Raw genomic sequence first — 23,068 nt, forward strand, 5'->3', positions numbered from 1 at the left:
CTGCTGTGCTGCATCATTTTAGAATTCTATGTTGCAGCAGTGCATTGTAAATGTCTGTGATAGACAATGACAGCACTCTTAATGAACAACTGCTTGAAGTCATGGACCCATTTGCTCACAAACACCTCAAAAACTCATATCCAATAATATTTATTATCTTAGTGAGTTTTGAGAAGATTTGTAGCTCAGGTTGAGGTTCTGGATATAGGTTTGCTCGCGGAGTTGGAAGGTTCATTTTCAGATGTTTCGTCACCATACTAGGTAACATCATCAGTGAGCCTCAGGATGAAGCACTGGTGACTTGGCCCACTTTCAATTTACGTGTTTAGGTTTCCTTAAATTGGTGATGTCATTTGCTGTGGTGATGCTATTTCCTGTTCTTTTTCCTCAGGGAATGGTAAATGGGATCTAAGTCATGTGTTTGTTGATAGAATTGCGGTTGGAATGCCCATGCTGCTAGGAATTCTCGTGCGGCATTCCAACCGGAACTCTATCAACAAACACATTGAATTGGACCCCATTTACCACCCCCTGGGCAATAGAACAGGAAACGATATCACCACAGGAAATGACAACACCAACCCAAGGAAACCTAAATACATAAATAGAAAGTGGGCCATGCCACCAGTGCTTCATCTGGAGGCTCGCTGATGATGTTACTTAGTATGGTGACAAAACATCTGAAAATGAACATTCCAGCTCAGCTAGCAAACCTACATCCATATTTATTATCTCTCCACCATAATGGCAGATCCAGAACTTGAGCCATGACATTATGGAACATTTACTTTTAGTAAAAAAAAAATCTTAATATCAGAGGCAGTTTGATGGTAATTCCACTCCCTCCCCCATTCCTCAAAACAGGAAGGTATACACATAATTGCGGATCATGTGAGGTCTACTTACGTCTCTTGCTTGTTTTCTTGAATTTTGTAACCGTTCAAAAGTATTTTTTTAAAATGCTGAGTTTTTATAGCATACTGCAGTGAATACACAGGAGTAGAAATTTGATTCCTTTCTTAGTTTTGTTTCTTTTTTTAAAAAAACTATCTTCCCATTTTCAAATCTCTCCATGATCTCACCTCTCCCTACCTGTATAAGCTCCTCCAGCCCAGCAACCCTCCACGATGTCAATGCTGCTCCATTTCCTTCCTCTTGCAACTTCCTATTTTCACTGATCTTTTTAGTGGTTGCCATACCTTCAGTTGCTTGAGCCTGAATCTCTGTAATACCTCCATAAATTTTTCTACTCCCTGCCTCAAATCTCGTCTGGACATTCCTTACACCCTAGCTCTTCACCAAAGCTTGTATTTTTAAAAATGTTATTTTTGATACGGCTTATGTTGCAGCAACAAGACCAGTGTGCCTTACCTTTCGCAAACATTGGCAAAATGTCAGGACTTCCCCAGCACCAGGTGTATTTGCTTTCATTAAAAACAGAATCAAATTCCACTGGGTTTTCTTTCCAACCTGCAAAATTATAAGAATAAAAGCAAGTAATTGCATCTACTTAATTAATAAATTACACCAACTTCTGAAATTCTGCCAACTTCTCACATTACATCAAGAGCTCGCTGGGTGGTGCCTAAGTCCAACCATACCTTCAAATACTTTTACAATTATCTTCCCTTCAACATAACATCACATGATGAAGGAGCAGAAAATAGGCCATTGAACCGAACAAGTATGTCTGCCATTCAATGAATGCATGGCTGATGTGATAATCCTCAATTTATGGTTTGATGTGTTTTCCTCATAACCCTCGATTCCTTTACAGATGAAAAACTCCCTTTCTCAAATTGAATATAGTTAATGACGCAGCCTTTACAACCCCCTGCAGTAAACATTTCCACAGACTGACCAACCTCAGAGAAGAAATTCCTCCAATTTTGTCTTAAATGGGTGACCTCTTACTCTGGTCCTTGACTCTCTCACAAAGGAAGATAACCACCCCACATCTACCCTGTCAAACCCCTCTAAAGAGAGAAATGGAAATGTTTGCAGATGAATGCAGTATCTTGTATCACTCACAACTCCAGATACTCAAACAGCTGGTGTCTATAAGACCTGGAGAACCTTTCTGAGCTTGGACTGCTGAATGGCATGTAACATTTGTGTTTTTGAAAAAGAAGCATCAGGTAATAATCATCTCTGAAAAAAAAATCTTTACCATATCTCCATGATATTCAATATTTTTACCATCATTCAATCCTGTTATCAACATCTTAATGAGTTACCATTGACTAACTACATAAATACTGTGACAATAGGAACAGACTGGGAACTTAGCAGTGAGTAACTCACCCTCTGAGCTTTAAAGCCCATCCACCATCTATAAGGAACAAGACAGCAGCATGATGAATTACACTCCACTTTCCTGGATGGCTATAACTCCAACTTCATTTAAGAAAGGTGATACTATCATGACAAAGCAGCCCCTGGATAGTACCCCACCTATCATGTTCAAATTACACAACTTTCATCAGTACACGTGCCGTCAATATGTGACATCTACAAAATGCGTTGTAGCAATTCATCAAGGTTCTTTCGGCAGCACCTTTCAAACCTTCAACCACTACCAACTAGAGGAGAAAGCAGCAGATGAAAGGAAACACCACCACCTTCAAGTTCCAGAACTTGACTGCTGTTCCTTAACTGTGGCATCAGAATCCTGGAACTCCCTCCCTCGTGTAGCCCCACTGCAAGGATGGCAGCACTTATATGTCCACATCCTGAGTTTTTTGCTTCCTTGGTTACAAGGATAGTTCATCTGTCCATATCACTAACAAGGAGCCTCGTACACTGGTAGTGCACACAGGAATTCAGGCATGAACTTTTCATGATTTTCTAACTGCTATTGGTCAAAACATTGTGACTTGTACATTGCTGTGCTACTGAAGTGTCCCCGTAGTGAGTGAGGTTCCCTGCTCATCCAGCCATATAGTCATACAGCATGAAAGCAGACCCTTCCATCCAACCAGTCCATACCGATCATAATTGCAAACTGAATTAAACCCACCTGTCTGCTCCTGGCCCATATCCCTCCAAAACTCTCCTATTGATGTACTTTCCAAATGTCTTTTAAACATTGTAATTATATCCACATTCACCATTTCCTCAGGAAGTTCATTCCACACACAAACAACCCTTTATATAAAAAATTTGCCCCTCATCTTTTTTAAACATGTGTCTTAAAGATTGCACACTCTACAGATAAGCTGCTGAGGATTTCTGCAACAATATGCATTCTGTAAGGCTAATTTTTATTGTTTTATTCACTCATGAGACCTCTAGTTACCTCTGAGAATGTGGTGGTGAGCTATCCTCTTAAAGTGCTGCAGTCTTTGTGCTTAAGGCTGAGCCAAAATGTCCTTAGGAATTCCAGGATTTTGACCCAACAGCAGTGAAGGAACGGTGATATATTTCCAAGTTGGGATGGTCAATGGATTGAAGGGGAACCTGCAGGTGATGGTATTCCTATGTATCTGCTGTCCTTGTCTTTCCAGAGAGAAATGGTTATGGGTTTGGATGACTCCATCTAAGGATCGTTGGTGAATTTCTGCAGTGCATGTTGTAGCTGGCACACACTGCTGCTGAATGTCAGTGATGGAAGGAATGGATTTTGTGGATGTGGTGCCAATCAAGCTGACTGATTTGTCCTGCATGATTGTGAATGTTGTTGGAGCTGCACCCATCCAAGCAATTGGAGAGTATTCCATCATAATTCTGGCTTGTGTCTTGTTAGATGGTGGACAGGCTTTGGGGAAGTCAAGAGGTGAAGTACTCACCGTTTCCAACAGAAACTGATATCATTTATCTGATGTGTTGTACTGTCATATTTTTAAAAAAGCAATAACTTCCACAGCTGCACACATCTCTGGAAAAGCAAGCATTTGCACATTTAGGTTTTGAACCTGAATGTTGCAAAACCTCAAATATTTCTGTAGTGACTCAGCAAAATTGCCACAAAGTTAGGAATTCAAGGGACTTGGACCAAGTATACACAGGATCAAATTGAAGCTTATAAAGACACAGACATGCAATCCTCTATTGCAATGCTGGAGTACGCTATGCTAATATAATAGGTGACATATCTGATTTCATAATGCTGAAGCTCTTAAATGGATGTAAAGCAAAGTTGTATCATAGCAAGGGTAAAACTTCTGGTTATTAATACATTTTACAAGTTAGATTGCATTCCATGGGACAACTAATATTAACATGCATTGCTGTAAAATATATTAACCAGCTAAAGCAGTCACAAATAATTCCCACATTATTAATAAATACAGTTAGCAAATGACTCCATGGGGATGGGGTTACTGTTTGTTTACACTGACCACATTTATTAGTTTTCTTTCTAGTACACCTTTAGAAGGGATGTTTAATTAGATTGCTTTGGACTTTGTGGAAAAGATAAAAAGAACAATGAGCAAGCCAAGTAAAAATATATAAATTCATTAAATACTGCACACCTTTAGCAACAGCACTGACATCTTCATAAAACCCTGCAATCAAAGCCACATGACCAGGTCTGGATTCAGTTGGAACCCGTGTGTGAGACACACCCCAGCTTCCATGGTGCTCAACCACATTCCTGTAAGCACATACACAATTTACAAAATTGAGCATACAAGGAGGAAGTTATTCCAAACATGCAGAACGTCTGTTTTTGGTCTGTGTGTTCCTACAGTCAAGTGAACATAGCATTGAGCACAATACTAAACTGTTATTCATTACTGTAAACCCTCATTATATCCCTCACCTTCCCCTATCTGCAAAGCCAAAGTGACCAATACCAGTTGTACTCCCATTCTACACAGACATAGGCACGCATATACTGACTCCCTTAATCAGATTCCTGATCTAGTTGCTGGGATGAGCTTAAATTAACTGGGAGAACAGGAGGGCTGCTGATGCTGGAGATCAGAGTCAAAGAGTGTGGCGCACAGCCGGTCAGGCAGCATCCGAGGAGCAGGAGAATTAACGCTTTGAGCATAAGCATATGTACAAAACGTCAATTCTCCTGCTCCTTGGATGCTGTCTGACCAGTTGCGCTTTTCCAGCACCACACTTTTCCACTCTGAGCTTAAATTAAGTCAAGAGGACCAAATTAATTTTCAAAATTCACCACCAAAATGGCCATTTTGTGAGCTGTATGTGAGCCCTTTGCCCCTGTAAACTAAGTATTTTCTGACAAACCAACAGTATTTTTGACAAGAAGTTTCAAGTTGTGGATAATCCCATGCTATTTCTATAGTAAATTAAATCTGTTTCACATCTTCATATACAACCAAAAATGAGTGTTTCTTTGTACCAATGAGTGCCGCATTTAAACCCAAGTATATTATTCAATCACTAAACTTTTTTTTTGTTTCTGTTTGCGATGTTTATATTTCTATAGAATGGTCCATTTCACTGTATGAAGTTGGAACTGCAGCAGTAAAACTGGAATTTACTGAATAATCTGCAATGTGCATTCAAACACTGGCGTTGATGCCAGATCATGTCTATATTGTTGATTGTACCTTGTGGTTCAACTCATCTAAAAGAAACTGCATTTATACATCTATAAAAAGACAAACTCAATTCAATTAAGGTGAATTGATTATGTTCACCTTAAAAGTCACTACTTTTAGAGTCATAGAGAATCTCCCCTTTTCTGAAAATATGGATTTCATCCTTAGATCATCCAATTGGATTTTATTCATGTGTAAATCTGAACAATATGATACTCTCGAGTATCTAATCAAAAGAAGTGTTCAACAGACTTCAATTTGAAGCCAAAATGCATGTACCATCATCAGATAAAGAGCGATAGTATTGCCAAATTACCACAAAATAATACTTCTTGCACTCAAACTAATCTTTTGGTGAAAATGTTTTAAAAAATGAACAAGATACTTAAAATATTTCAAGCTTTCTACAACTAATGGAAATAAAACCAATTGGCACAAGTGATGAAAACTATATACATGGAAGGACACTTGCTGGACATGATCTAAAATTAGAAGGTAAAGTATTTGAAAAACTTTTCAAAGGACATTTGGAGTCATAGAGATGTACGGAATGGAAACAGACCACTCAGTCCAATTTGTCTATGCCAACCAGATATCTTAAATTAATCTAGTCCCATTTACCAGCATTTGGTCCATATCCCTCCAAACCCTTCCTATTCATATACCCATCCTGATGCCTTTTAAATGTTGTAATTGTACAAGTTTCCCTCTGGCAGATAATTCCGTATATGCACCACCCTCTGCATGAAAACATTGCCCAAGGTTCCTGTTAAATCTTTCCCCTCTCACCTTAAACCTATGCCCTCCGGTTTTGGACTCCCCTGGGGAAAAGCCCTTGACTATTCACCCAATTCATGCACCTCATGATTTATAAATGTTTATATGGTCACCCCCTCAGCCTCTGACGCTCCAGGAAAAATAGCTCGAGGCTATTCAGCCTCTCCCTTTAGCTCAATCCTTCTAACCCTGGCAATATCCTTGTAAAGCTTTTTTCAACCCTTTCAAGTTTAACAGTATTTTTCATATAGCAGGGAGCCCAGAATTGAATGCATTATTCTAAAAGTGACCTAACCAGTGTCCTGTACAGCTGCAATTTCAAGAACAGAATCTCATTTATATTGACCCTAAAACACGGAAACAAGTCATCCAGCCCAACTAGTGTTTTCATCTAGTAAAGTCTGAAGTGAAGCAGTTCTAAAGATGATGGTTATGTGAGTTGAGGGCAATTTGATTGGAACTTGTTTGGGTAAGTATTATACATCTGTGAGAAAGTAACCAGTGGTATGAGCTGTTGGTGTGTGAAGTGAGATGCTTGGGCCACACTAAAGATTCAAAGGCCAGGGCAAAAGCGGGTCAATAGGAGTTTTTAAGCTCATAGTTATTATCTCTTAACGAATGTGGCCATTAGAAGTAAGGCATGTACATAAGATGCCAATGTTGTTACATTACAACTGAATGCAGTCACGCACAAATGGCAAAGTACACCATGTTTTGTGCGATAACATAATGACAATACCTTAAATAATAGTCAAATAATATTAAACATGTGGGTCCACGTTAACACTGCTTCTCTGGCCATAATAGGCCAAGACATTGCATGAATCCAGTCATGGTAGGCTGAGCAACTATAACTAATTATCTAGTCTCAGTGAATGTATATAAACATTGTATCCATCATTGTTTGGACAGAGTGAGTGTGAAGAACTCAGCAGAACTGACTGGAGGCTCAATTGGTCCAAGCCGGTCTTTTCTCCATACAAGCATTTTCTCGCCTTTCTTAAGCTCAGGGTATCAATGTATCCTGCTGTTCCCTTCAGCACCATACTTTCACCCAGCCTCCACTGAAATGAATTTTTGTGATTTAGCTCAAGTACTCCTTTTGCTAGCAAGTTCCACTTTCAAAAGACTCTCTTGGATATAAAGTTTCCCTTGAATTCCTACTGGATTTACTAGTGCCTATACTTAATTCTCCCTATAAAAGGAAACCACAACTTGACTTCTACCCCTTTCAAATAGTTTCATGATCTTAAAAACGTTTCTTTGAAATGCTTCAAATGACCACTCATACCGGAGAAATGGTGAACGTGTTTGTCCATTCTGATCCAGCTCAAAAAAGGTATCTGCACGCAATCCATCAGCAACAAAGAGAACAAGACGCTTAGCTGGTGGTGGTAGTGCTGTTCGATGAGGAGTCGTTCCATGCACCAGGGGAGAGGTGAAATAAATGTCAAAAATGGAGGCAAAGAAGATGAGATGCACAAGCAAGCCAATCAGGAAGAATGTCAGCATGTTTAAACATAAATCTGATCACTTCATTCCAGGAAAAACTGAAAATCAAACAGAAACATGGAATTATTTTTAGCAATTTAGACACAGCGAGTGTATTTCTAACCGAGCTGAATCCTTTCCCTAGTAACCACATTGTTTTATAATAGTTACATATTAAATTGTCTATTTTAATATGTACTGATATTCAGAAACCTCAATTCTTGGAAGTCTTTATACAATGTTACAGATCTTTACAGCTAAACAATGTGAAAAACAATCGATTGTAATAAGAAATATCTGATTGGAAATGCATTTTTAAAAGTTTTTAATTATTAAAAATTTCATTCATGGAATAAGGTGTTATTGCCCATTCCCAATTGCCATTCAGAACATTGTGCTAAGCTGTCTTCTTGAATTGTTGCAGTCCTCTAGATATAGAGCCACCATATCACTGTTAAGCAAGGAGTTCCAGGGTTTTGACCCAATTACAGTAAAAGACTAGCAATATAGCTCCCAATCAGCTCAGTAAGTGGCTTGGAGGGGAACTCGCAGGTGTCAGCTTTCCCATGTATCAGCTGCCCTTGCCCTTCCAGGTAGCAAAGGCTGGAGGTTTGGAAAATGCTAGTGAATGCTTGGTGACCTGCTCCAGCATAGATTACATAAAGTACACACTGATATCTGTGAAGAAGGTGATGGATGGGATGTCAATCAAGTGAGCTGCTTTGTCCTGAATGGAGTCAAACTGCACCCATCCAGGGTAAGTGAAGAGTATTCCATCACACTCCGGACTTGTGCTTTGTAAATTGAAAACAGACACTACGGAGACACAGGTGAGTTGTTACCGCAGAATTCCTCACATCTGACTGTATAAATTAACAAAGTACAGATTAATATAGCAAAATTTATCATTTACTTTCAAGATAATAGTTATGTCTAAAAAAAGGAAAGAAAAAACATTATTGCGAGAAATTAGATAGAGACAACACCAATTACAAACGCAAGTATAGGTACTAAGGAAGAAAAGATCTCCTCACTGAGATGAGGAGGACTTTGTTTAGACTGAGGGTGGTTAATCTGTGGAATTTATTGCTGCAGTAGGTTATGGAGATCCTACCTTGGTATTACTGAGATAGATGAAAATTTGTGCTTTGGTATTATGAAAATGCCAGCATCGATATATAAATTAAGGGTTTGGATAAACAACATTGATTATAATTCAATTCATAAAGACAACGATGGATAGGTATTTTGATTACAAAACAAAAACAGGTCAATTGACCTAACTGGTTTGTGCCAGAATTTGTACCGAAGGATGTCCTCCCACCCTACCAGCATAACTTCTTGCTCCTTTTGGGTTTATCCAGATTTTGCATAAATGCATCTGTATAAAAGAAAAGTACTCCAGATTAGCCACCATAGTCTCTCAGGACCACAGAACTGGTCTCTTATTAGAAACAGACGACTGGTGGTGAGTTTAACCTGAGGTCACCATCTGTGGAGGTTGAGAAGGCAGGATCTTCATGGTCATCTCAGATAGTACAGAAATTGAACCAGTGCTGTTGGTGTTGTTGTGAAGTTGAAGGCATATACTGTACCTTTAAGAGAGAGAGAATGTTGTTCTGATTTTAACAACAGAATTCAGAACAGAAATGTGGAGACATTTCTTCAGCCAGAGAGTGGTGGGCCTGTGGAATTCATTGCCACAGAGTGCAGTGGAGGCTGGGACGCTAAATGTCTTCAAAGCAGAAATTGATAAATTCTTGATGTCACAAGGAATTAAGGGCTACGGGGAGAATGCGGGTAAGTGGAGTTGAAATGCCCATCAGCCATGATTGAATGGCGGAGTGGACTCGATGGGCTGAATGGCCTTACTTCCGCTCCTATGTCTTATGGTCTTATTACAAGCATTTGTGCATATGACTAGATGGCAGTCCCAGAGTTTACTGGAAAATTGAAAATATGCAACCTTTGGGTGTGAAATGGATACTTAACTTTTGGTTGCTGTTTTGACAACAATTCAAATTTAACCAGTTTACATTATGCTTCAGGAAACTAAAACCCAATCAAGTTTGAATTTATTGTTTTACCAACATCAAACCAATGAGACGATCTGATGCTGGGGGTATTAGAATTGGCCTGAGAGCAATTGCTGTAGAGAGAAAAACTCCTAGAGAGCTAAATTGCCCACCTAATATCTCGCTCTCAAAGATATTAGAAAACATTATCAAACATACCTTCTTATGTGAAACATACTCGCAGTAAAAAGATAATGACCGAGGAAGATCAGCAGCTGGAAGAGTGAAGACACAGAAGACAACAGAGACTGTGTTTTTGAAGTTGATGTAATTTTAATAAGTGTCTTATTAGAACAGTAGTTTGTTATAGAGTTGGACGCAGATAGTAAGCAGTTAAGAGAAAGGGGGGCTTAAATTTGTGAATAGTTTTTATTTAATGTTCACTTTTAGAGTTAGAAAATAAATTGATGTTATTTTCTTTAAATAGTAGAATTTGGGAGTTTTCTGTCACTCTATTTAATAGATTGTGAGGCAAGCTTCTCTGGTTATTTGAGTTAATTAGCAGAATAGCAGAAAAGGTTTGCCTTTGTAACAGTGTCACTCTGTAATACAAACCAACCATCCAGCCAACTAAGCTAACCAATCCACAGTAGTTGGAAGAAGAATTATACTGAATTCAAAACATTTACTCGGTTTCTCTCTGGACAGATGCAGTCAGATCTACAAAGTTTCTACTGCCCTCCTGTCTTAGTGCATCCATACTAAATCATTTTGGCAGCAAATTTTATATTTATACAATTGTTTATAGCAAAGAGTTTTCTCCTGAATCTCCTTGCAGCATAGGAGTAAACCATTTATCCCTAGAATCTGTTCCACTATTTAATGAGATCATGGCTGAGCTGTCATCCGTTGCAGACTACTCTCTTTTGCCTTCTTAATAAATATTTTTGGATGGCCTTAATAACTTTGGTTAACAAAAATATATCAGTCTCAGATTTAAAATTAAAAATTGATCTACTATTTGCAGAAAAGAATTCCAAAGTTTTACAAACCTTTGAATGAAAAAGCATTTCTAAAAGATCTGGCTCTACTTTTTTTGATACTATCCTTTCATACTAGATTCCTCAAACAGCAGAAAGAGTTTGTCTCCATTTAAACTATCTGTTTATCCTGATATCTTGAAGCCTTGTGTTAATTACCCCTGGCCGTTTACAGCCCATCAGGTCCACACCAACCCACTGAAGAGTATGCCCTACCCTCTCCCTGTAACCTTGCATTTCCTATGACCAGCCTGCACATGCCTGAATACTACGAGCAATTTAGCATGGCCAATACACCCCAACCTGCACAGCTTTGGTCAGAGGGAGGAAACCGGAGCACTGGGAGAATGTGCAAACTTGACACAGAGGAGTGGAATTGAGCCTGTGTCCCAGGCACTGTAAGGCAGCGGAGCTAACCATTGAGCTACTATCTATATACCCTGGGTAGTCACTTTATGTCCTCTTCCCAACTTACTTTGCTATCTACTTTGTATTATCATCAAATATAACAACCATACCTTTGCCCTCTTCATTCAAGCCATTGGCACAGTTTGTAAAAACAAGTCGAGGTTCCATCACTGATCCCTTTGGCACATCACTCATTATACCCTGGGTGGAAGGTGAGTAAATTCTTGGTTGGGGGAAAGAGGTGGGTAAATCCTGGGGAGTGGGGATTAATGCTGTGTGTGTATGTGAGTGTGTGGGGGGATAGTGATCAGGACTGCACTCGATCAGACACTCTCCATTGTCTGAACTAGAATCGAACTGACTCCCCCTCTCCCCTCAACAAAGTTAGATCCAAAAGCATAGGTCAGGTTATTTCAAAGCAAGACACACTCATTTCCACATTTACCTGCATGATTAATGCGCATCAATGCCTGGAAACACGCCTATGGGAAACGGACAGCGCTTGACATTGATTCGGTCAATGCGGCGTACTACGCCTGCGCGGCCGCTTTACAGTTGCGACCTTTGACCCTCTGCATCGTATGTCAAGTTTGCCTCCTTCAACAGCCGCAATCAATGAGTTATAAAAATAATAAAGTTTTTGCCAGCTGAGGAAAGGAGAAAACTACACGTTTTCTGTAATTATTAATACTCCATAAATGCTGTTGAAAGGCTGCGCTTGCTGACACCCATGAGCAGGCGCAGTTGCCCCGCGGTTTCGTAGGCGGGACTATCCCATGACGGGTCTATCCTAGTTGTTATTGGTGTAAGTTGCTGTCAGTTATTATGGGTGGGCAGCCTTCTTGTCCAATCATCAGATAGAGTAGGCAGGCCGTAGGTTTCTTCCGTATTGCTATCGCGAGATTACAACCAGGAAGACGAGAAGCAAGATGGCGGCGTCTAGTGTCAATCCTTTCCTCAGCGACTCGGATGAAGAATCTGAGAGAAGATCACGGAGGGGCAAAGATGTCGGTGCGCCGGGCCCGTCGCTCCCTGCCGCTCACATCCCCACGCTGCCCCTGTCACCTCAGCAGGAGGCGGGTTACGGTTACGCCGGTGTTGGGCTGAGGGAGACGGCGGTCGGGCTACCGCTGGGGGCAGAGCCGCCTCGCGTTCCCCTGGATACCATCGCGGCCCAGCTGCTGCGGGACCAGTACATCCTCACCGCACTGGAGTTCCACACCGAGCTGCAGGAAGCAGGCAGGGAGCTGCCCCGGCTCCGCGATTACTTCTCCAACCCCGGCAATTTCGAGAGGCACACGTCCACTCCCCCCAAGGACCTGGCTCCCGCGCCCGGGCAACTCAGTGAGTGGTAGAGGTAGCACCTGCAGGGACTGGGGACACAGAGGGTGGGTACTGGGGGCTGAGCTGGGAATTGGAGGCACAGTCTGAAGTGAAAGTGAAATGGTATTGAAACCTGCGGCAGTAATGAGACTAAGGAAGCAGGGTTGGTGGGAATGGCAGAATGATAATTGTGGAGTGAAGGCAGAATGAACGTTTCGGGTCCGGTGATCTTCCTTAAAGAAGGGCCACTGGACGCGAAACGCTAATTCTGCTTTCATTCCACAGATGCTGCTAGATTTGCTGTTTTGCGTTTTTCCAGCAGTCTCTTTATTTTTGACAAGTATGGGATTGCATTGTAAGTAGTGGAGGTTGAGTTCGAGAACAATATGCTTTTGAAGGAACGTAATGCATAACACTTAAATCACGTTAAAATGATCGTTGTGGTGTGCATAACAGCGAAGTACGGATAGATGGAACTGAGGCTCGGACTAGAGGGAAATTTGTACAAACGTACTTGTAATGCCTGTCAGTAACTAAAATCGTTAGAATTATTATTGATATGAATCATTTATGGTATCAATTTCGTTTTCGTCTTGGCCATACAAGAAAAATATTGAATATTCGCAGGAGCAGGTATACTGTGAGTTATAATTCCCTGGTTCATGTCTGATAGCAATGTTCGCTGGAAGCATCGTGTTTTGTTTTCTATCAATTTCCTGTTTGCGGCAGTCAGTATGACACTCACGCGTATGAATGCCAACCAATGTACCATATTGTGATCACAAGGCAATTTGGGGAAAAGGCTTCCGGACTTGCTGTTTTGCATTAGAGCACCTCATTCTATTTTCAGGCACTACATGCTGTCTGTCTGTAAGTGGTCAGAAATCTGTTTCCTCAGGGATGCTGCTGCCACGAGCTGAACCTCTCTCATTCCTTCACTCTCTAAATGACCAGACTACCTGTTTGACGTACAGAACTGGATGAACAGATAATTTGTTCAATTAAATATTAAGAGCATTGCTATCATTAGACTCAGTCCTACCACCATTTTACCAAAATTTTCCCTTCATGGCAAATATCTGAGACTTAATCAGTCCAATGTTTTACCCTGATGTGACTTCTTATTGCATATACACATCATCACTAAGATGACCTGCCCACCCCATTAAAAATCCTCAACTGTGTCCCAGGCTTGTCTTATTCACTGTTGAAATGTTCATCACTACTTCTGCACTTGACTTTTACACCTTTTTTTTAGATTAGATTAGATTCCCTACAGGGCGGAAACATGCCCTTTGGCCCAACTAACCCACACCGACCCGACGAAGAGTAACCCACCCAGGTTCATTTCTCTCTGACTAATGCACCTAATACTATGGGCAACTTACCATGGCCAATTCACCTGACCTGCACATCTTTGGGAGGAAACCCACACAGACACAGGGAGAATGTGCAAACTCCACACAGACAGTCGCCCAAAGCTGGAATCAAACCTGGGACCCTGGTGCTGTAAGGCAGCAGTGCTAACCGCTGAGCCACCGTGCTGCCCCAGAAATTGAGCTTCAGTGAGCCTGACATGATTTGAACACTCAACTGTCTGATCTGGAGGCAGACGCTCTACCATTGCGCCACAAGCCCACACTGCTCCAAGAGAGTCTCTGTTTTATTACCTGTAAACTGTGTTGGCTGTGTTGAAGGAGGAGTGAGGACTGCAGATCCTGGAAATCAGTCGAAAAGTGTGGCAATGGAAAAACACAGCAGGTCAGGCAGCATCTGAGGAGCAGGAGAATCGATGTTTCAGGCATAAGCCCTTCATCAGGAATGGCATTCCTCGGTTGCTGCTTGACCTGTTGTGCTTTTCCAGCACCACACATTTCAACTCTGGCTGTGTTGAAGCCCCAATCACTTGATACTGTGTTCACTGACCTGCACTGACCTAATAAAGAGAGCCTAGCTTTTAAAATTGTCACCTTTGTTTTCAAATTTTGTTTTCAATACTGTAACTGTCCTTAACTCTGTACTTTCCAATCACAAAACCTGTGAATTATTGTTTTGGGTTCAGCTGTCTGAGCTCTGAGCTTCAGAATTCTCACCACAAACCTCTTCTGCATCTTTAAAACTTTACTTTTTGACTGAGACTTTGGTCATCTGCCTTAATATCTCAGTGGTTTGGTTTATGATCGTGTGAAGCATATTGTGTTTTGTTAAAGGGGCTGTAAGATGATGTTACAGCAGCTACATGTCGCCCATTCTTAATTTCTTTCTTTACTTATTTGTATTAACAACCTGTGTTGTCAGCTTTGGTACATATCATGCATGTTAGCAGATGGAAACAAGATCTGTGTGAAACATTACACCTGCCAAGTTGATTTTGTGATAAAATTAATGTGCTTATTTCTCCATTATTGTGAAAGCTTTTTATTTTGATTTAAATGTAGTGAATAGAATAGACTGTATCTGCATGCTTGCATGAAAATTTCTGATCCATTGAATATTAGCTCCAGTTTCATTTATTTTATTTGATTCTAAGTTACAATTACAGTTGGAAGGTCCGACATTAGTGGTTTTAGGGCAGGATGTTTCTAAAAATCTTTGACTAAGTCACAATTGAGAATCTTTAATGACTGCCCTTCTTTTTTCCATTTTACGTATCTTGAAAGATGTTTCAAAAAGCTTGGTTTAATTTCAAGGCTTTAATTTTCAATTTTTAAAAATAATTATCCAACCTGATGAGCTTTGACTGAAAAGTTCCCAAATCTCATTATAAGCTCACTTTTTTTATTGCTTAGTTTATTGCTGATTTTAATTAGTTTATTGAGAAACCTTTTGAATTCTTATTTAAGCATGAATTATGCCTCCTTTTCTGCTTAGAGATGTAATTGCAGTTGTGAGTGCTGCTAATAACATGCCCTTCATACATAGGTTTGTGCGAAATAGCATTTGTTCTTTACCATGATTTTAAGGTTTCTGCCTCAGCTCAGCACTGACATTCACAAGTTGAAAAGTAATGGATTTGAAAGCTTATGCCAGAAACATGACGACAACATTTGGTTGTCACTGTGGTGCAGTGTTGATGGAGTACTGCCCTGTCTGTTGTCTTTCAAATAAAATGTTAAATTGTGATGCCTACTGATGCTGGATGTCAGTGATTGGATATTTGAAAAAGAATTGGAGATTTCTCTTGATGCCTTGGATAACATTTACCCCTCAACCAGCACCACGCAAGAGTAGATTGGCTGAACGTTGCTGCTGGTCAGATTTGGTGCACAAATCACCTCACATTGTTAGCTATTTTTTAAAAATGTAAAAGCCTGTAAAACGTTTTGGGAAGTGTAGGATGTGAGAATGTGTTTTATAAATGTACTTTTTTTCTTGTGTCTCACACAGAGACAAGGTTAGAGTGGCACTGATCAAGGTAGTGAATGAAAACCATGTAGATAATCTCCCTAGACTCAAATTTCAAACAATTTTAAACACCCATTTTTTAAAAATCCAGAATGAATAATGTGTTTTCATTGCAAGCAGTATCACTGCAAAGCACTTTTTGCTTCACATTGCAGCCGTGCTGCAAACACCTGAACCTTGACTGGAATGAAGTGGAGGAGAGTGTTTAAGCCTTCACACTTTATTTATGCTTTGTGATTAGCTTATGGGCAAGACAGTCATGCTTCATGCTGAATCTCTGAGGTGTGAATGCATCATGATGCCTATGAAGTAAAAATGTTTTAAATTGGGCAGTTACAGTTTTTTTGCCACTTCTGTGGCAAAACCAGAAAGTGCAGAAACTTAACAGATGGGGAGAAAAAAACAGTTAACATTCTTTTGTCATTGCACCTCAAATGTTAACTCTGTTTCTGTCTCCACAGGTGCTGCCAGACCTGCTGGGTTTTTCCAGCAGTTTCTGGTTTTGATTCAGATCTCCAGCATCCGTAGTGTGTTTTATTTTGTTGACCTCTTCTGTGGAGTTATAATAAACAGCTAAATCTTGGAGCACTGTGTTGCTAAAGTTGCAGGTGTGAGTTTTGCAAGGAGTATTGTAGTGATAGTGATCACAACTCCCTGATCTTAACTGTACTTGTGGAAAGAGATAGGTGCAGACGGTATGGGAACATATTTTAATTAGGGGAGGGGGAACTACAATGCTATTAGGCAGGAACTGGGGCACCTAAATTGGAAACAGATGTTCTCAGGGAAATGCACGACAGAAATGTGGAGGTTGTTTAGGATGCACTGCTGATAGTGCTGGGCAGGATTGTCCCACTGAGGCAAGGAAGGGATGGTAGATTGAAGGAACCTTGGGTAACAAGGGATGTGGAACATCTCGTCAAGCGGAAGAAAGAAGCTTACTTAAGGTTGAGGAGGCAAGGATCAGATAGTGCTCTAGGGAGTTACAAGGTAGCCAGGAAGGAACTGAAGAATAGATGAGAGTTAGAAGGGGGCATGAAAAAGCTTTAGCGGGTAGGCTTAAGGAAAACCACAAGACGTTGTATACTTATGTGAGGAACAAGAGGATGGCCAGAGTGAGACTAGGATCAATCAGGGATAGTGGAGGGAATTTGTGCCTTGAATTGGAGGTGTTAGGAAAGATTTTTAATGAATACTTTGCTTCCATGTTCACTACTGAGAGGGACCTTGACATTTCTAATGGCAGCGTAAAACAGACTGATATACTAGAACAGGTTGATGTAAGGAAGGAGGATGTGATGAAAAGTTTGAAAAACATAACGATAAATAAATCCCCTGGGCCAGATAAGATATACCCTAGGTTACTACAGGAAACGAGGAAAGAGATTGCTGTGCCTTTGGTGATAATCTTAGTGTCCTCATGGTCCACTGGAGTAGTGCCAGATAATTGGAGGATGGCAATTGTTATTCCTTTGTTGAAGAAAAGGGATAGGGATAATCCTAGAAATTACAGACCAGTCAGTCTTATGTCAGTTCTGAGCAAAGTATTGGAGAGGATTCTGAGACAGAATTTATGATTACGTGGAAAACCGCAGTTTGATTAGAGATCATCAGCTTGGCTTTGTAGATCATGCCTCACAAATCTTATTGAATTATTTGAGGATGTGACAAAACACGATGAAGGTAGAGCAGTAGATGTGATATACATGGATTTTAGTAAAGTGTTTGATAAGGTTCCCCATGGTAGGCTCATTCAGAAAGTAAGGAGACAGGGGATTATAGGGAAATCTGGCTGTCTGGATACAGAATTGGCTGGCCCATAGAAGACCAGATGTAGGTGGCTCAGCAACCAGTGGTGGTCCGCACGGATCAGTTCTGGGACCTCTGCTCTTTGTGATTTTTATAAATGACTTGGATGAGGAAGTGGAAGGGTGGGTTAGTAAGTTTGCTGATGACACACAGGTTAAGAGTTGGGGATAGTGTGGAGGGCTGTTGTAGGTTGCAACGGGACATTGACAGGATGCAGAGCTGGGCTGAGCAGTGGCAGATGGAGTTTAACCTGGAAAAGTGTGAAACGATTCACTTTTGAAGGTCAAATTTGAATGTTGAATACAGGGTTAAAGGCAGGATTTTTGACAGTGTGAGGAACAGAGGGATCTTGTGGTCTCTGTCCATAGATCCCTCAAAGTTGCCACCCAAGTTGAGAGGGTTTTTAAAAGCAGATGGTGTGTTGGCTTTCATTAGCAGGGGAATTGAGTTTGAGCTGCAAGTAGGATAAAAAGCTGGCCCAACATTGAGGACTGTACTGTTATACATTGTAGAATTCTACAATTTTACAATACAGTCCATCATATTGTACTGGCTCCCAAAAGAACTAACCAGCTAGTCCCATTCTCCAACTCTATCTCCATAGCCCTTTAAATTCATCATTTTCAAATATATATCCAGCTCTTTTTTTTTTTGAAATCACTTGTGGAATCCACTCTCCCGGGCAGCACATTGCAAATCCTAATAATGAGTAAAAAGTTTCTCCTCATCTCACTCCTAACTCTCTTGCACGCAGTCTTGAAATGTGGTCCCTAAACACCGACATATCAACTAATAGAAACAGAAAATCTTTCTTTACTGCATCAAAATTGTTTACATTTTGACACCTCAATAAGGTCGCCACTTGATCCTCTCTGCTTCAAGGAAAATAAGTCCAATTTAAGCAAAATCTTTCCCTGTATCTAAAATCCTTCATTCTTTGGAATTATTGTAGTAAATCTGCTTTGCACTCTCTCCAGTGCTTTATGTAGAGTCCTAGAACTGTACAGCATGAAAACTGTCCAACTTGTCCATGCCGACCAGATAGCCTATATTAATCTAGTCCCGTTTGCCAGCATTTGGTCCATGTCCCTCAAAACCCTTTCTATTCATATATCCATCCAGGTGCCTGTTTAAATATCGTAATTGTAGCAGCTTTCACCACTTCTGGCAGCTCATTCCATACACGCACCATCCTCTGCATGAAAAAAATTATCTTGGGTTCCTTTTAAATCTTTTCCCTCTCCCCTTAAACCTATGCCCTCTAGCTTTGGACTCCGCTACCCTGTGGAAGAGCACCATGGCCATTTACCTACTATGCCCCTCTGTAAGGTCGCTCCCTCAACATCAGATGCTCCAGGGAAAATAGCCTCAGCCGATTCAGTCTCTCCCTTTAGCTCAAACGCTCCAACCTTGACAACGTCTTTGTAAATCTTTTCTGAACCCTTTCAAGTTTCACAACATCCTTCCTACATCAGGGAGACCAGGATTGAACGCAGTATTCAAAAGTGGCCTAACCAATATCGCGTACACCTGCCATGCCATCTTCCAACTCTGATATTCTGTGTACTCACAAATGAAGGCAAGCATATCAAATGCCAACTTCACTGTCCTATCTACCTGCAACTCCTACTTTCAAGAACTTTGATTAAGTAAGGTGCTCAATTCGGCACACACCTCAATATCGACTCTCGTCTCTCAGATTGCCTCGAATCACTGCAATGTGTCTACCAATGTAACAGGTTCACAACGGATGCCATTTCCCTAGGCCTGCACTCATCCCTGGAACATCCAGATAACCAGGACTACAGCTCCAAATTGAACACCATAATCCCCTCCAGACTGATCTCAAAACTCTGAGACCTAGGTCTTAGCTCCACCCTCTGCAACTAGATCCTCAGCTTCCTGACCCATAGACCACAATCAGTGAAGGCAGATAACTGCACCACTTCCACGATAACACTCAACACAGGAGGCCTGCAAGGATGTGTTCTCAGCCATCTACTTTACTCCCTGTACATCGAATGATTGCCATCTGCACGTATGCTGATGACCCCACGGATATCACACAGCAATGAGTCAGAATGCAGAAAGGAAATAGACGGCTTGGTGACATGGTGCATGATGGCAACGTTGAAACTTTATTGCTGGAACAGCACAGCAGGTCAGGCAGCATCCAGGGAACAGGAGATTCGACGTTTCGGGCACAGGCCTCGACGCATGATGGCAACCCCTCTCTCAATGTCAACAAAACTAAAGAATTGGTCATTTCCTACAGAAAGGAAGGAGGAGAACATGTCTCCATCTACATCAATGAAGCGGAGTTTGAGAGAGTTGAGAGCATCCAGTTCCTAAGAGTTAAGGAAATGACAACCTGTCCTGGCCTTCCCACGTAGAAGCAATGGTCAAGAAGGCACAATAACACCTTTTTCTTCCTCAAGTGGCTCAGGAAATTTGGCATTTCCATAAAGACCCTCACCAACGTTTACAGATGCACCATAGAAAGCATTCTATCTGGGTGCATTATGGCCTGAAATGGCAACTGTTCTGCCCAGGACCGTAAGAAACTACCAAAAGTTATGTGCATGGCCCAGACCATCAGGGAAGGCAACCTCCCATCCATGGAGAGGTTGCTGCAGAAAGGCTGCCAACATCATCAAAGATCCCATCCCACCCCTGTAATGCTCTCTTACAACCACTTCCATCTGCCAGAAGATATAGGAGCTTGAACAAACGCACCAACAAATTCAAGAACAGCTTCTTCCCTGCCATTATTAGACTGCTAAACGGACTCTCCAACTTCAATAATGTTGATCTTATTAATGTTGTTCTTGTCTCAAGCATATCCTGTGTGGTGTAACCTGTATGCCTCACTGTCCAAGTTTTTTTCACCCAATTTTCTGTATGTCCTTGTTTATTATGATCTGCCTGTACTGCTCGCAAACAAAGCTTTTCATTGTATTTGGGTACATGTGACAGTAAATCAAATCAAATCAATACATGGTCTGTCCATAAAATGGGAAAAGATAAAATGAAAATCAATATTTGGTCGGAATCTCCAAATGCTGTACTCTTCACAAAACCATTAAACAGCTGTTTCAAATGGAGATCTCTGTCAGTGCAAGACCGTAACTTTCTATTCCAGATCTGCCTTCCAAAGAACTCTTGATTTATGTGAAAAAAGTTGCTTTGCTAATGAGCTATTCATTGCCCCAATGATGTGACTGAGGCTCAGTATTCTTGCTGAGTTTCCCATGCTCGTGTATACTTTTAAATATTCCACAAAATACGTTTGGAGAAATTTGATGTTGTTTTCACCTGAAGCCAACCAAGTCTTTTAGATGTGTACCCATTTCTTACCTATTCTGGATAACCATCAAGAATGGACTGAATCAAATCTCCAGATTTTTCATGCAGTTAAAGATAAATATTACTTTTCTTTAGTGGAAGACTTTATCATTCTGCTGTACAAATGGACAGCAATCTTATTTAGCTGCATATATTTATTCCAATCAATTGAATCATGTTGTTGGGTCTGTCCCTCGTGGGAGATGGGAGTGTGAGAACCCATCGAGAGAGCTGAGAACCACTGGAATGTCCTGGAGCTGTGCGAGGGACAACAAGTGTACGAGGACTGCCCGAATAGCAAGGCGAGTAGTGGGGCTGCCTGAGGGGCAACACCAGTACCATGGCTGCCCACGGGGCAAGGCAAGTACTGGGATGGTACAACTTGGCTTGTTGCAGCTGAGTGCCAGTGAGGACCAGACTGGAAGCTTGGAGCGGAGCAGGTCAGTTGTTGGCTGGTGCTGGTGATCAGACCATGTGCTGAACTGCTGCTAGCTGAAATTCTTTACTTGACTATAATGTAAATCCTTTAATTCAGCTATAAATATCTTATTTCTAAGTTATTTTATAGATACTGGTTGTAATGCTACGACTTTTCCTTTTAATCCTCTTTTGTATCCAACATTTGTACCTAGGTATTTTTATCTCAGATGGTGCCTTTTAAAGGCAGCCATTGTAAAAATGTTTCACTGTGCTCCTGTACTGGAGTACATGTGGCAATAAAAGATATTCTAATCTACTCTATTATAGTACTTTTATTCCTTCTACTGTCTTTTTAAACTTTCCTGTAATGGCAGCAATACACGTTGGGTTGTTGTTCAGTCGACAGTGGCAACACCTGTGGCATGTTGTCTACGGTTCATTAGTTTGCATCCTGATTCTAAGCTTGAGCAATCAGCATAAGTGTCGTTGTTTCCATCAACAGCAGCTAGATTGTGAAGAGGGGCAAAGACTGTTGGATTGAAACAAAAACTCAACCAACTCACCAATGGAAGGAAAGAAAAAAATTGGTGGTGAAGTGAACAGTGAAAAACGTTATCTTTGAGTACAGTGGAACTTGATCATATGGACTGGTGGGCTGAGGCGTGGCAGATGGAGTTAATTTAAATAAAAGTGAGGTGTTGCATTTTGGAAAGGCAAACCAGGGCAAGATTGATGGACTTAATGGTAAGATCCTGGGGAGTGGTTCTGAACAAAGACACCTGGGCATGCAAGTGCATAGTTCCTTGAAAGTGGAGTTGTAGGTAGACAGGGTGGTGACAAAGGTGTTTGGCATGCTTGCCTTCATTGGTCAATGCATTGAGTCTAGGAGTTGGAAAGTCGTGTTGCGGCTGTACAGGACATTGATTTGGACACCTTTAGGATATTACATTCAATTCTGGTCTCCCTGCAATAGAAAATATGTAGTTCAACTTGAAAGGGTTCAGAAAAGATTTACAAGCATGTTGCTTGGGTTGGAGGGTTTGAGCTATAGGGAGAGGCTGAATAAGTTGGGGCTGTTTTCCCTGGAGTGTCGCAGGCTGAAGGGTGACCTTGTAGAGGTTTATAAAATCATGAGGGGTGTGAATAGGCCAAGGTCTTTTTCCCAGGGTATGAGAGTCCAAAACTAGAGGGTATAGGTTTAAGGTAAGATCTGAGCCTGAATTGTTCAATTTATTAGTTTCATTTATGATTAGTTTGCAGTCACGTATAGACCAGACTGGATAAAGTTGGTACACCTACTTTCCTAAAGGGCATTAATAAATGTGATGGCTTTTTACAACAACGTTACTAATCCTGATTTTACATTCCAGGTTTATTAGTTGAATTCACATTCTATCAGCTGCCACAGGGGGATTTAAACCCCTGTCCGTGAGCATGAGTGTACCTCTGGATCAACAATCCAGGAACATTACCATGACACCACTATCTCTCCTCACTGCTCAAATTTCTACTAGTT

The 23,068-nt window shown here is 41.0% G+C and overlaps 2 protein-coding genes across 8 annotated transcripts in view; one reads left to right on the forward strand and one right to left on the reverse strand.

Annotated features, from left to right (window-relative positions):
• Positions 1 to 12,253, reverse strand: part of pign (phosphatidylinositol glycan anchor biosynthesis, class N) — a 115,413-nt gene extending 103,160 nt beyond the window's left edge. The window contains exons 1-4 of the mRNA XM_043719611.2: positions 11,696 to 12,253; positions 7,588 to 7,846; positions 4,476 to 4,597; positions 1,372 to 1,470 (exon numbers count right to left, since the gene is read on the reverse strand). Coding sequence (XP_043575546.2) covers positions 1,372 to 1,470; positions 4,476 to 4,597; positions 7,588 to 7,808 — 442 coding nt within the window. The 5' untranslated portion in view covers positions 7,809 to 7,846; positions 11,696 to 12,253. The remainder of the gene's footprint in view (positions 1 to 1,371; positions 1,471 to 4,475; positions 4,598 to 7,587; positions 7,847 to 11,695) is intronic.
• relch (RAB11 binding and LisH domain, coiled-coil and HEAT repeat containing) overlaps positions 12,175 to 23,068 on the forward strand; it is a 91,682-nt gene continuing 80,788 nt past the window's right edge. For all 7 annotated transcript variants that reach the window (XR_015752805.1, XM_043719605.2, XM_043719607.2 and 4 more), the window contains exon 1: positions 12,175 to 12,594. Coding sequence is in view for 6 of the 7 variants with exons in the window: in XM_043719605.2 (XP_043575540.2) it covers positions 12,180 to 12,594 (415 nt within the window). In the remaining variant the exon portion in view is untranslated. The remainder of the gene's footprint in view (positions 12,595 to 23,068) is intronic.

The sequence above is a fragment of the Chiloscyllium plagiosum genome, unplaced genomic scaffold, assembly GCF_037043375.1.
Source record: "Chiloscyllium plagiosum isolate Xiang-an unplaced genomic scaffold, Cpla_swu_hap1 HiC_scaffold_34, whole genome shotgun sequence".
NCBI lineage: Eukaryota > Metazoa > Chordata > Chondrichthyes > Orectolobiformes > Hemiscylliidae > Chiloscyllium > Chiloscyllium plagiosum.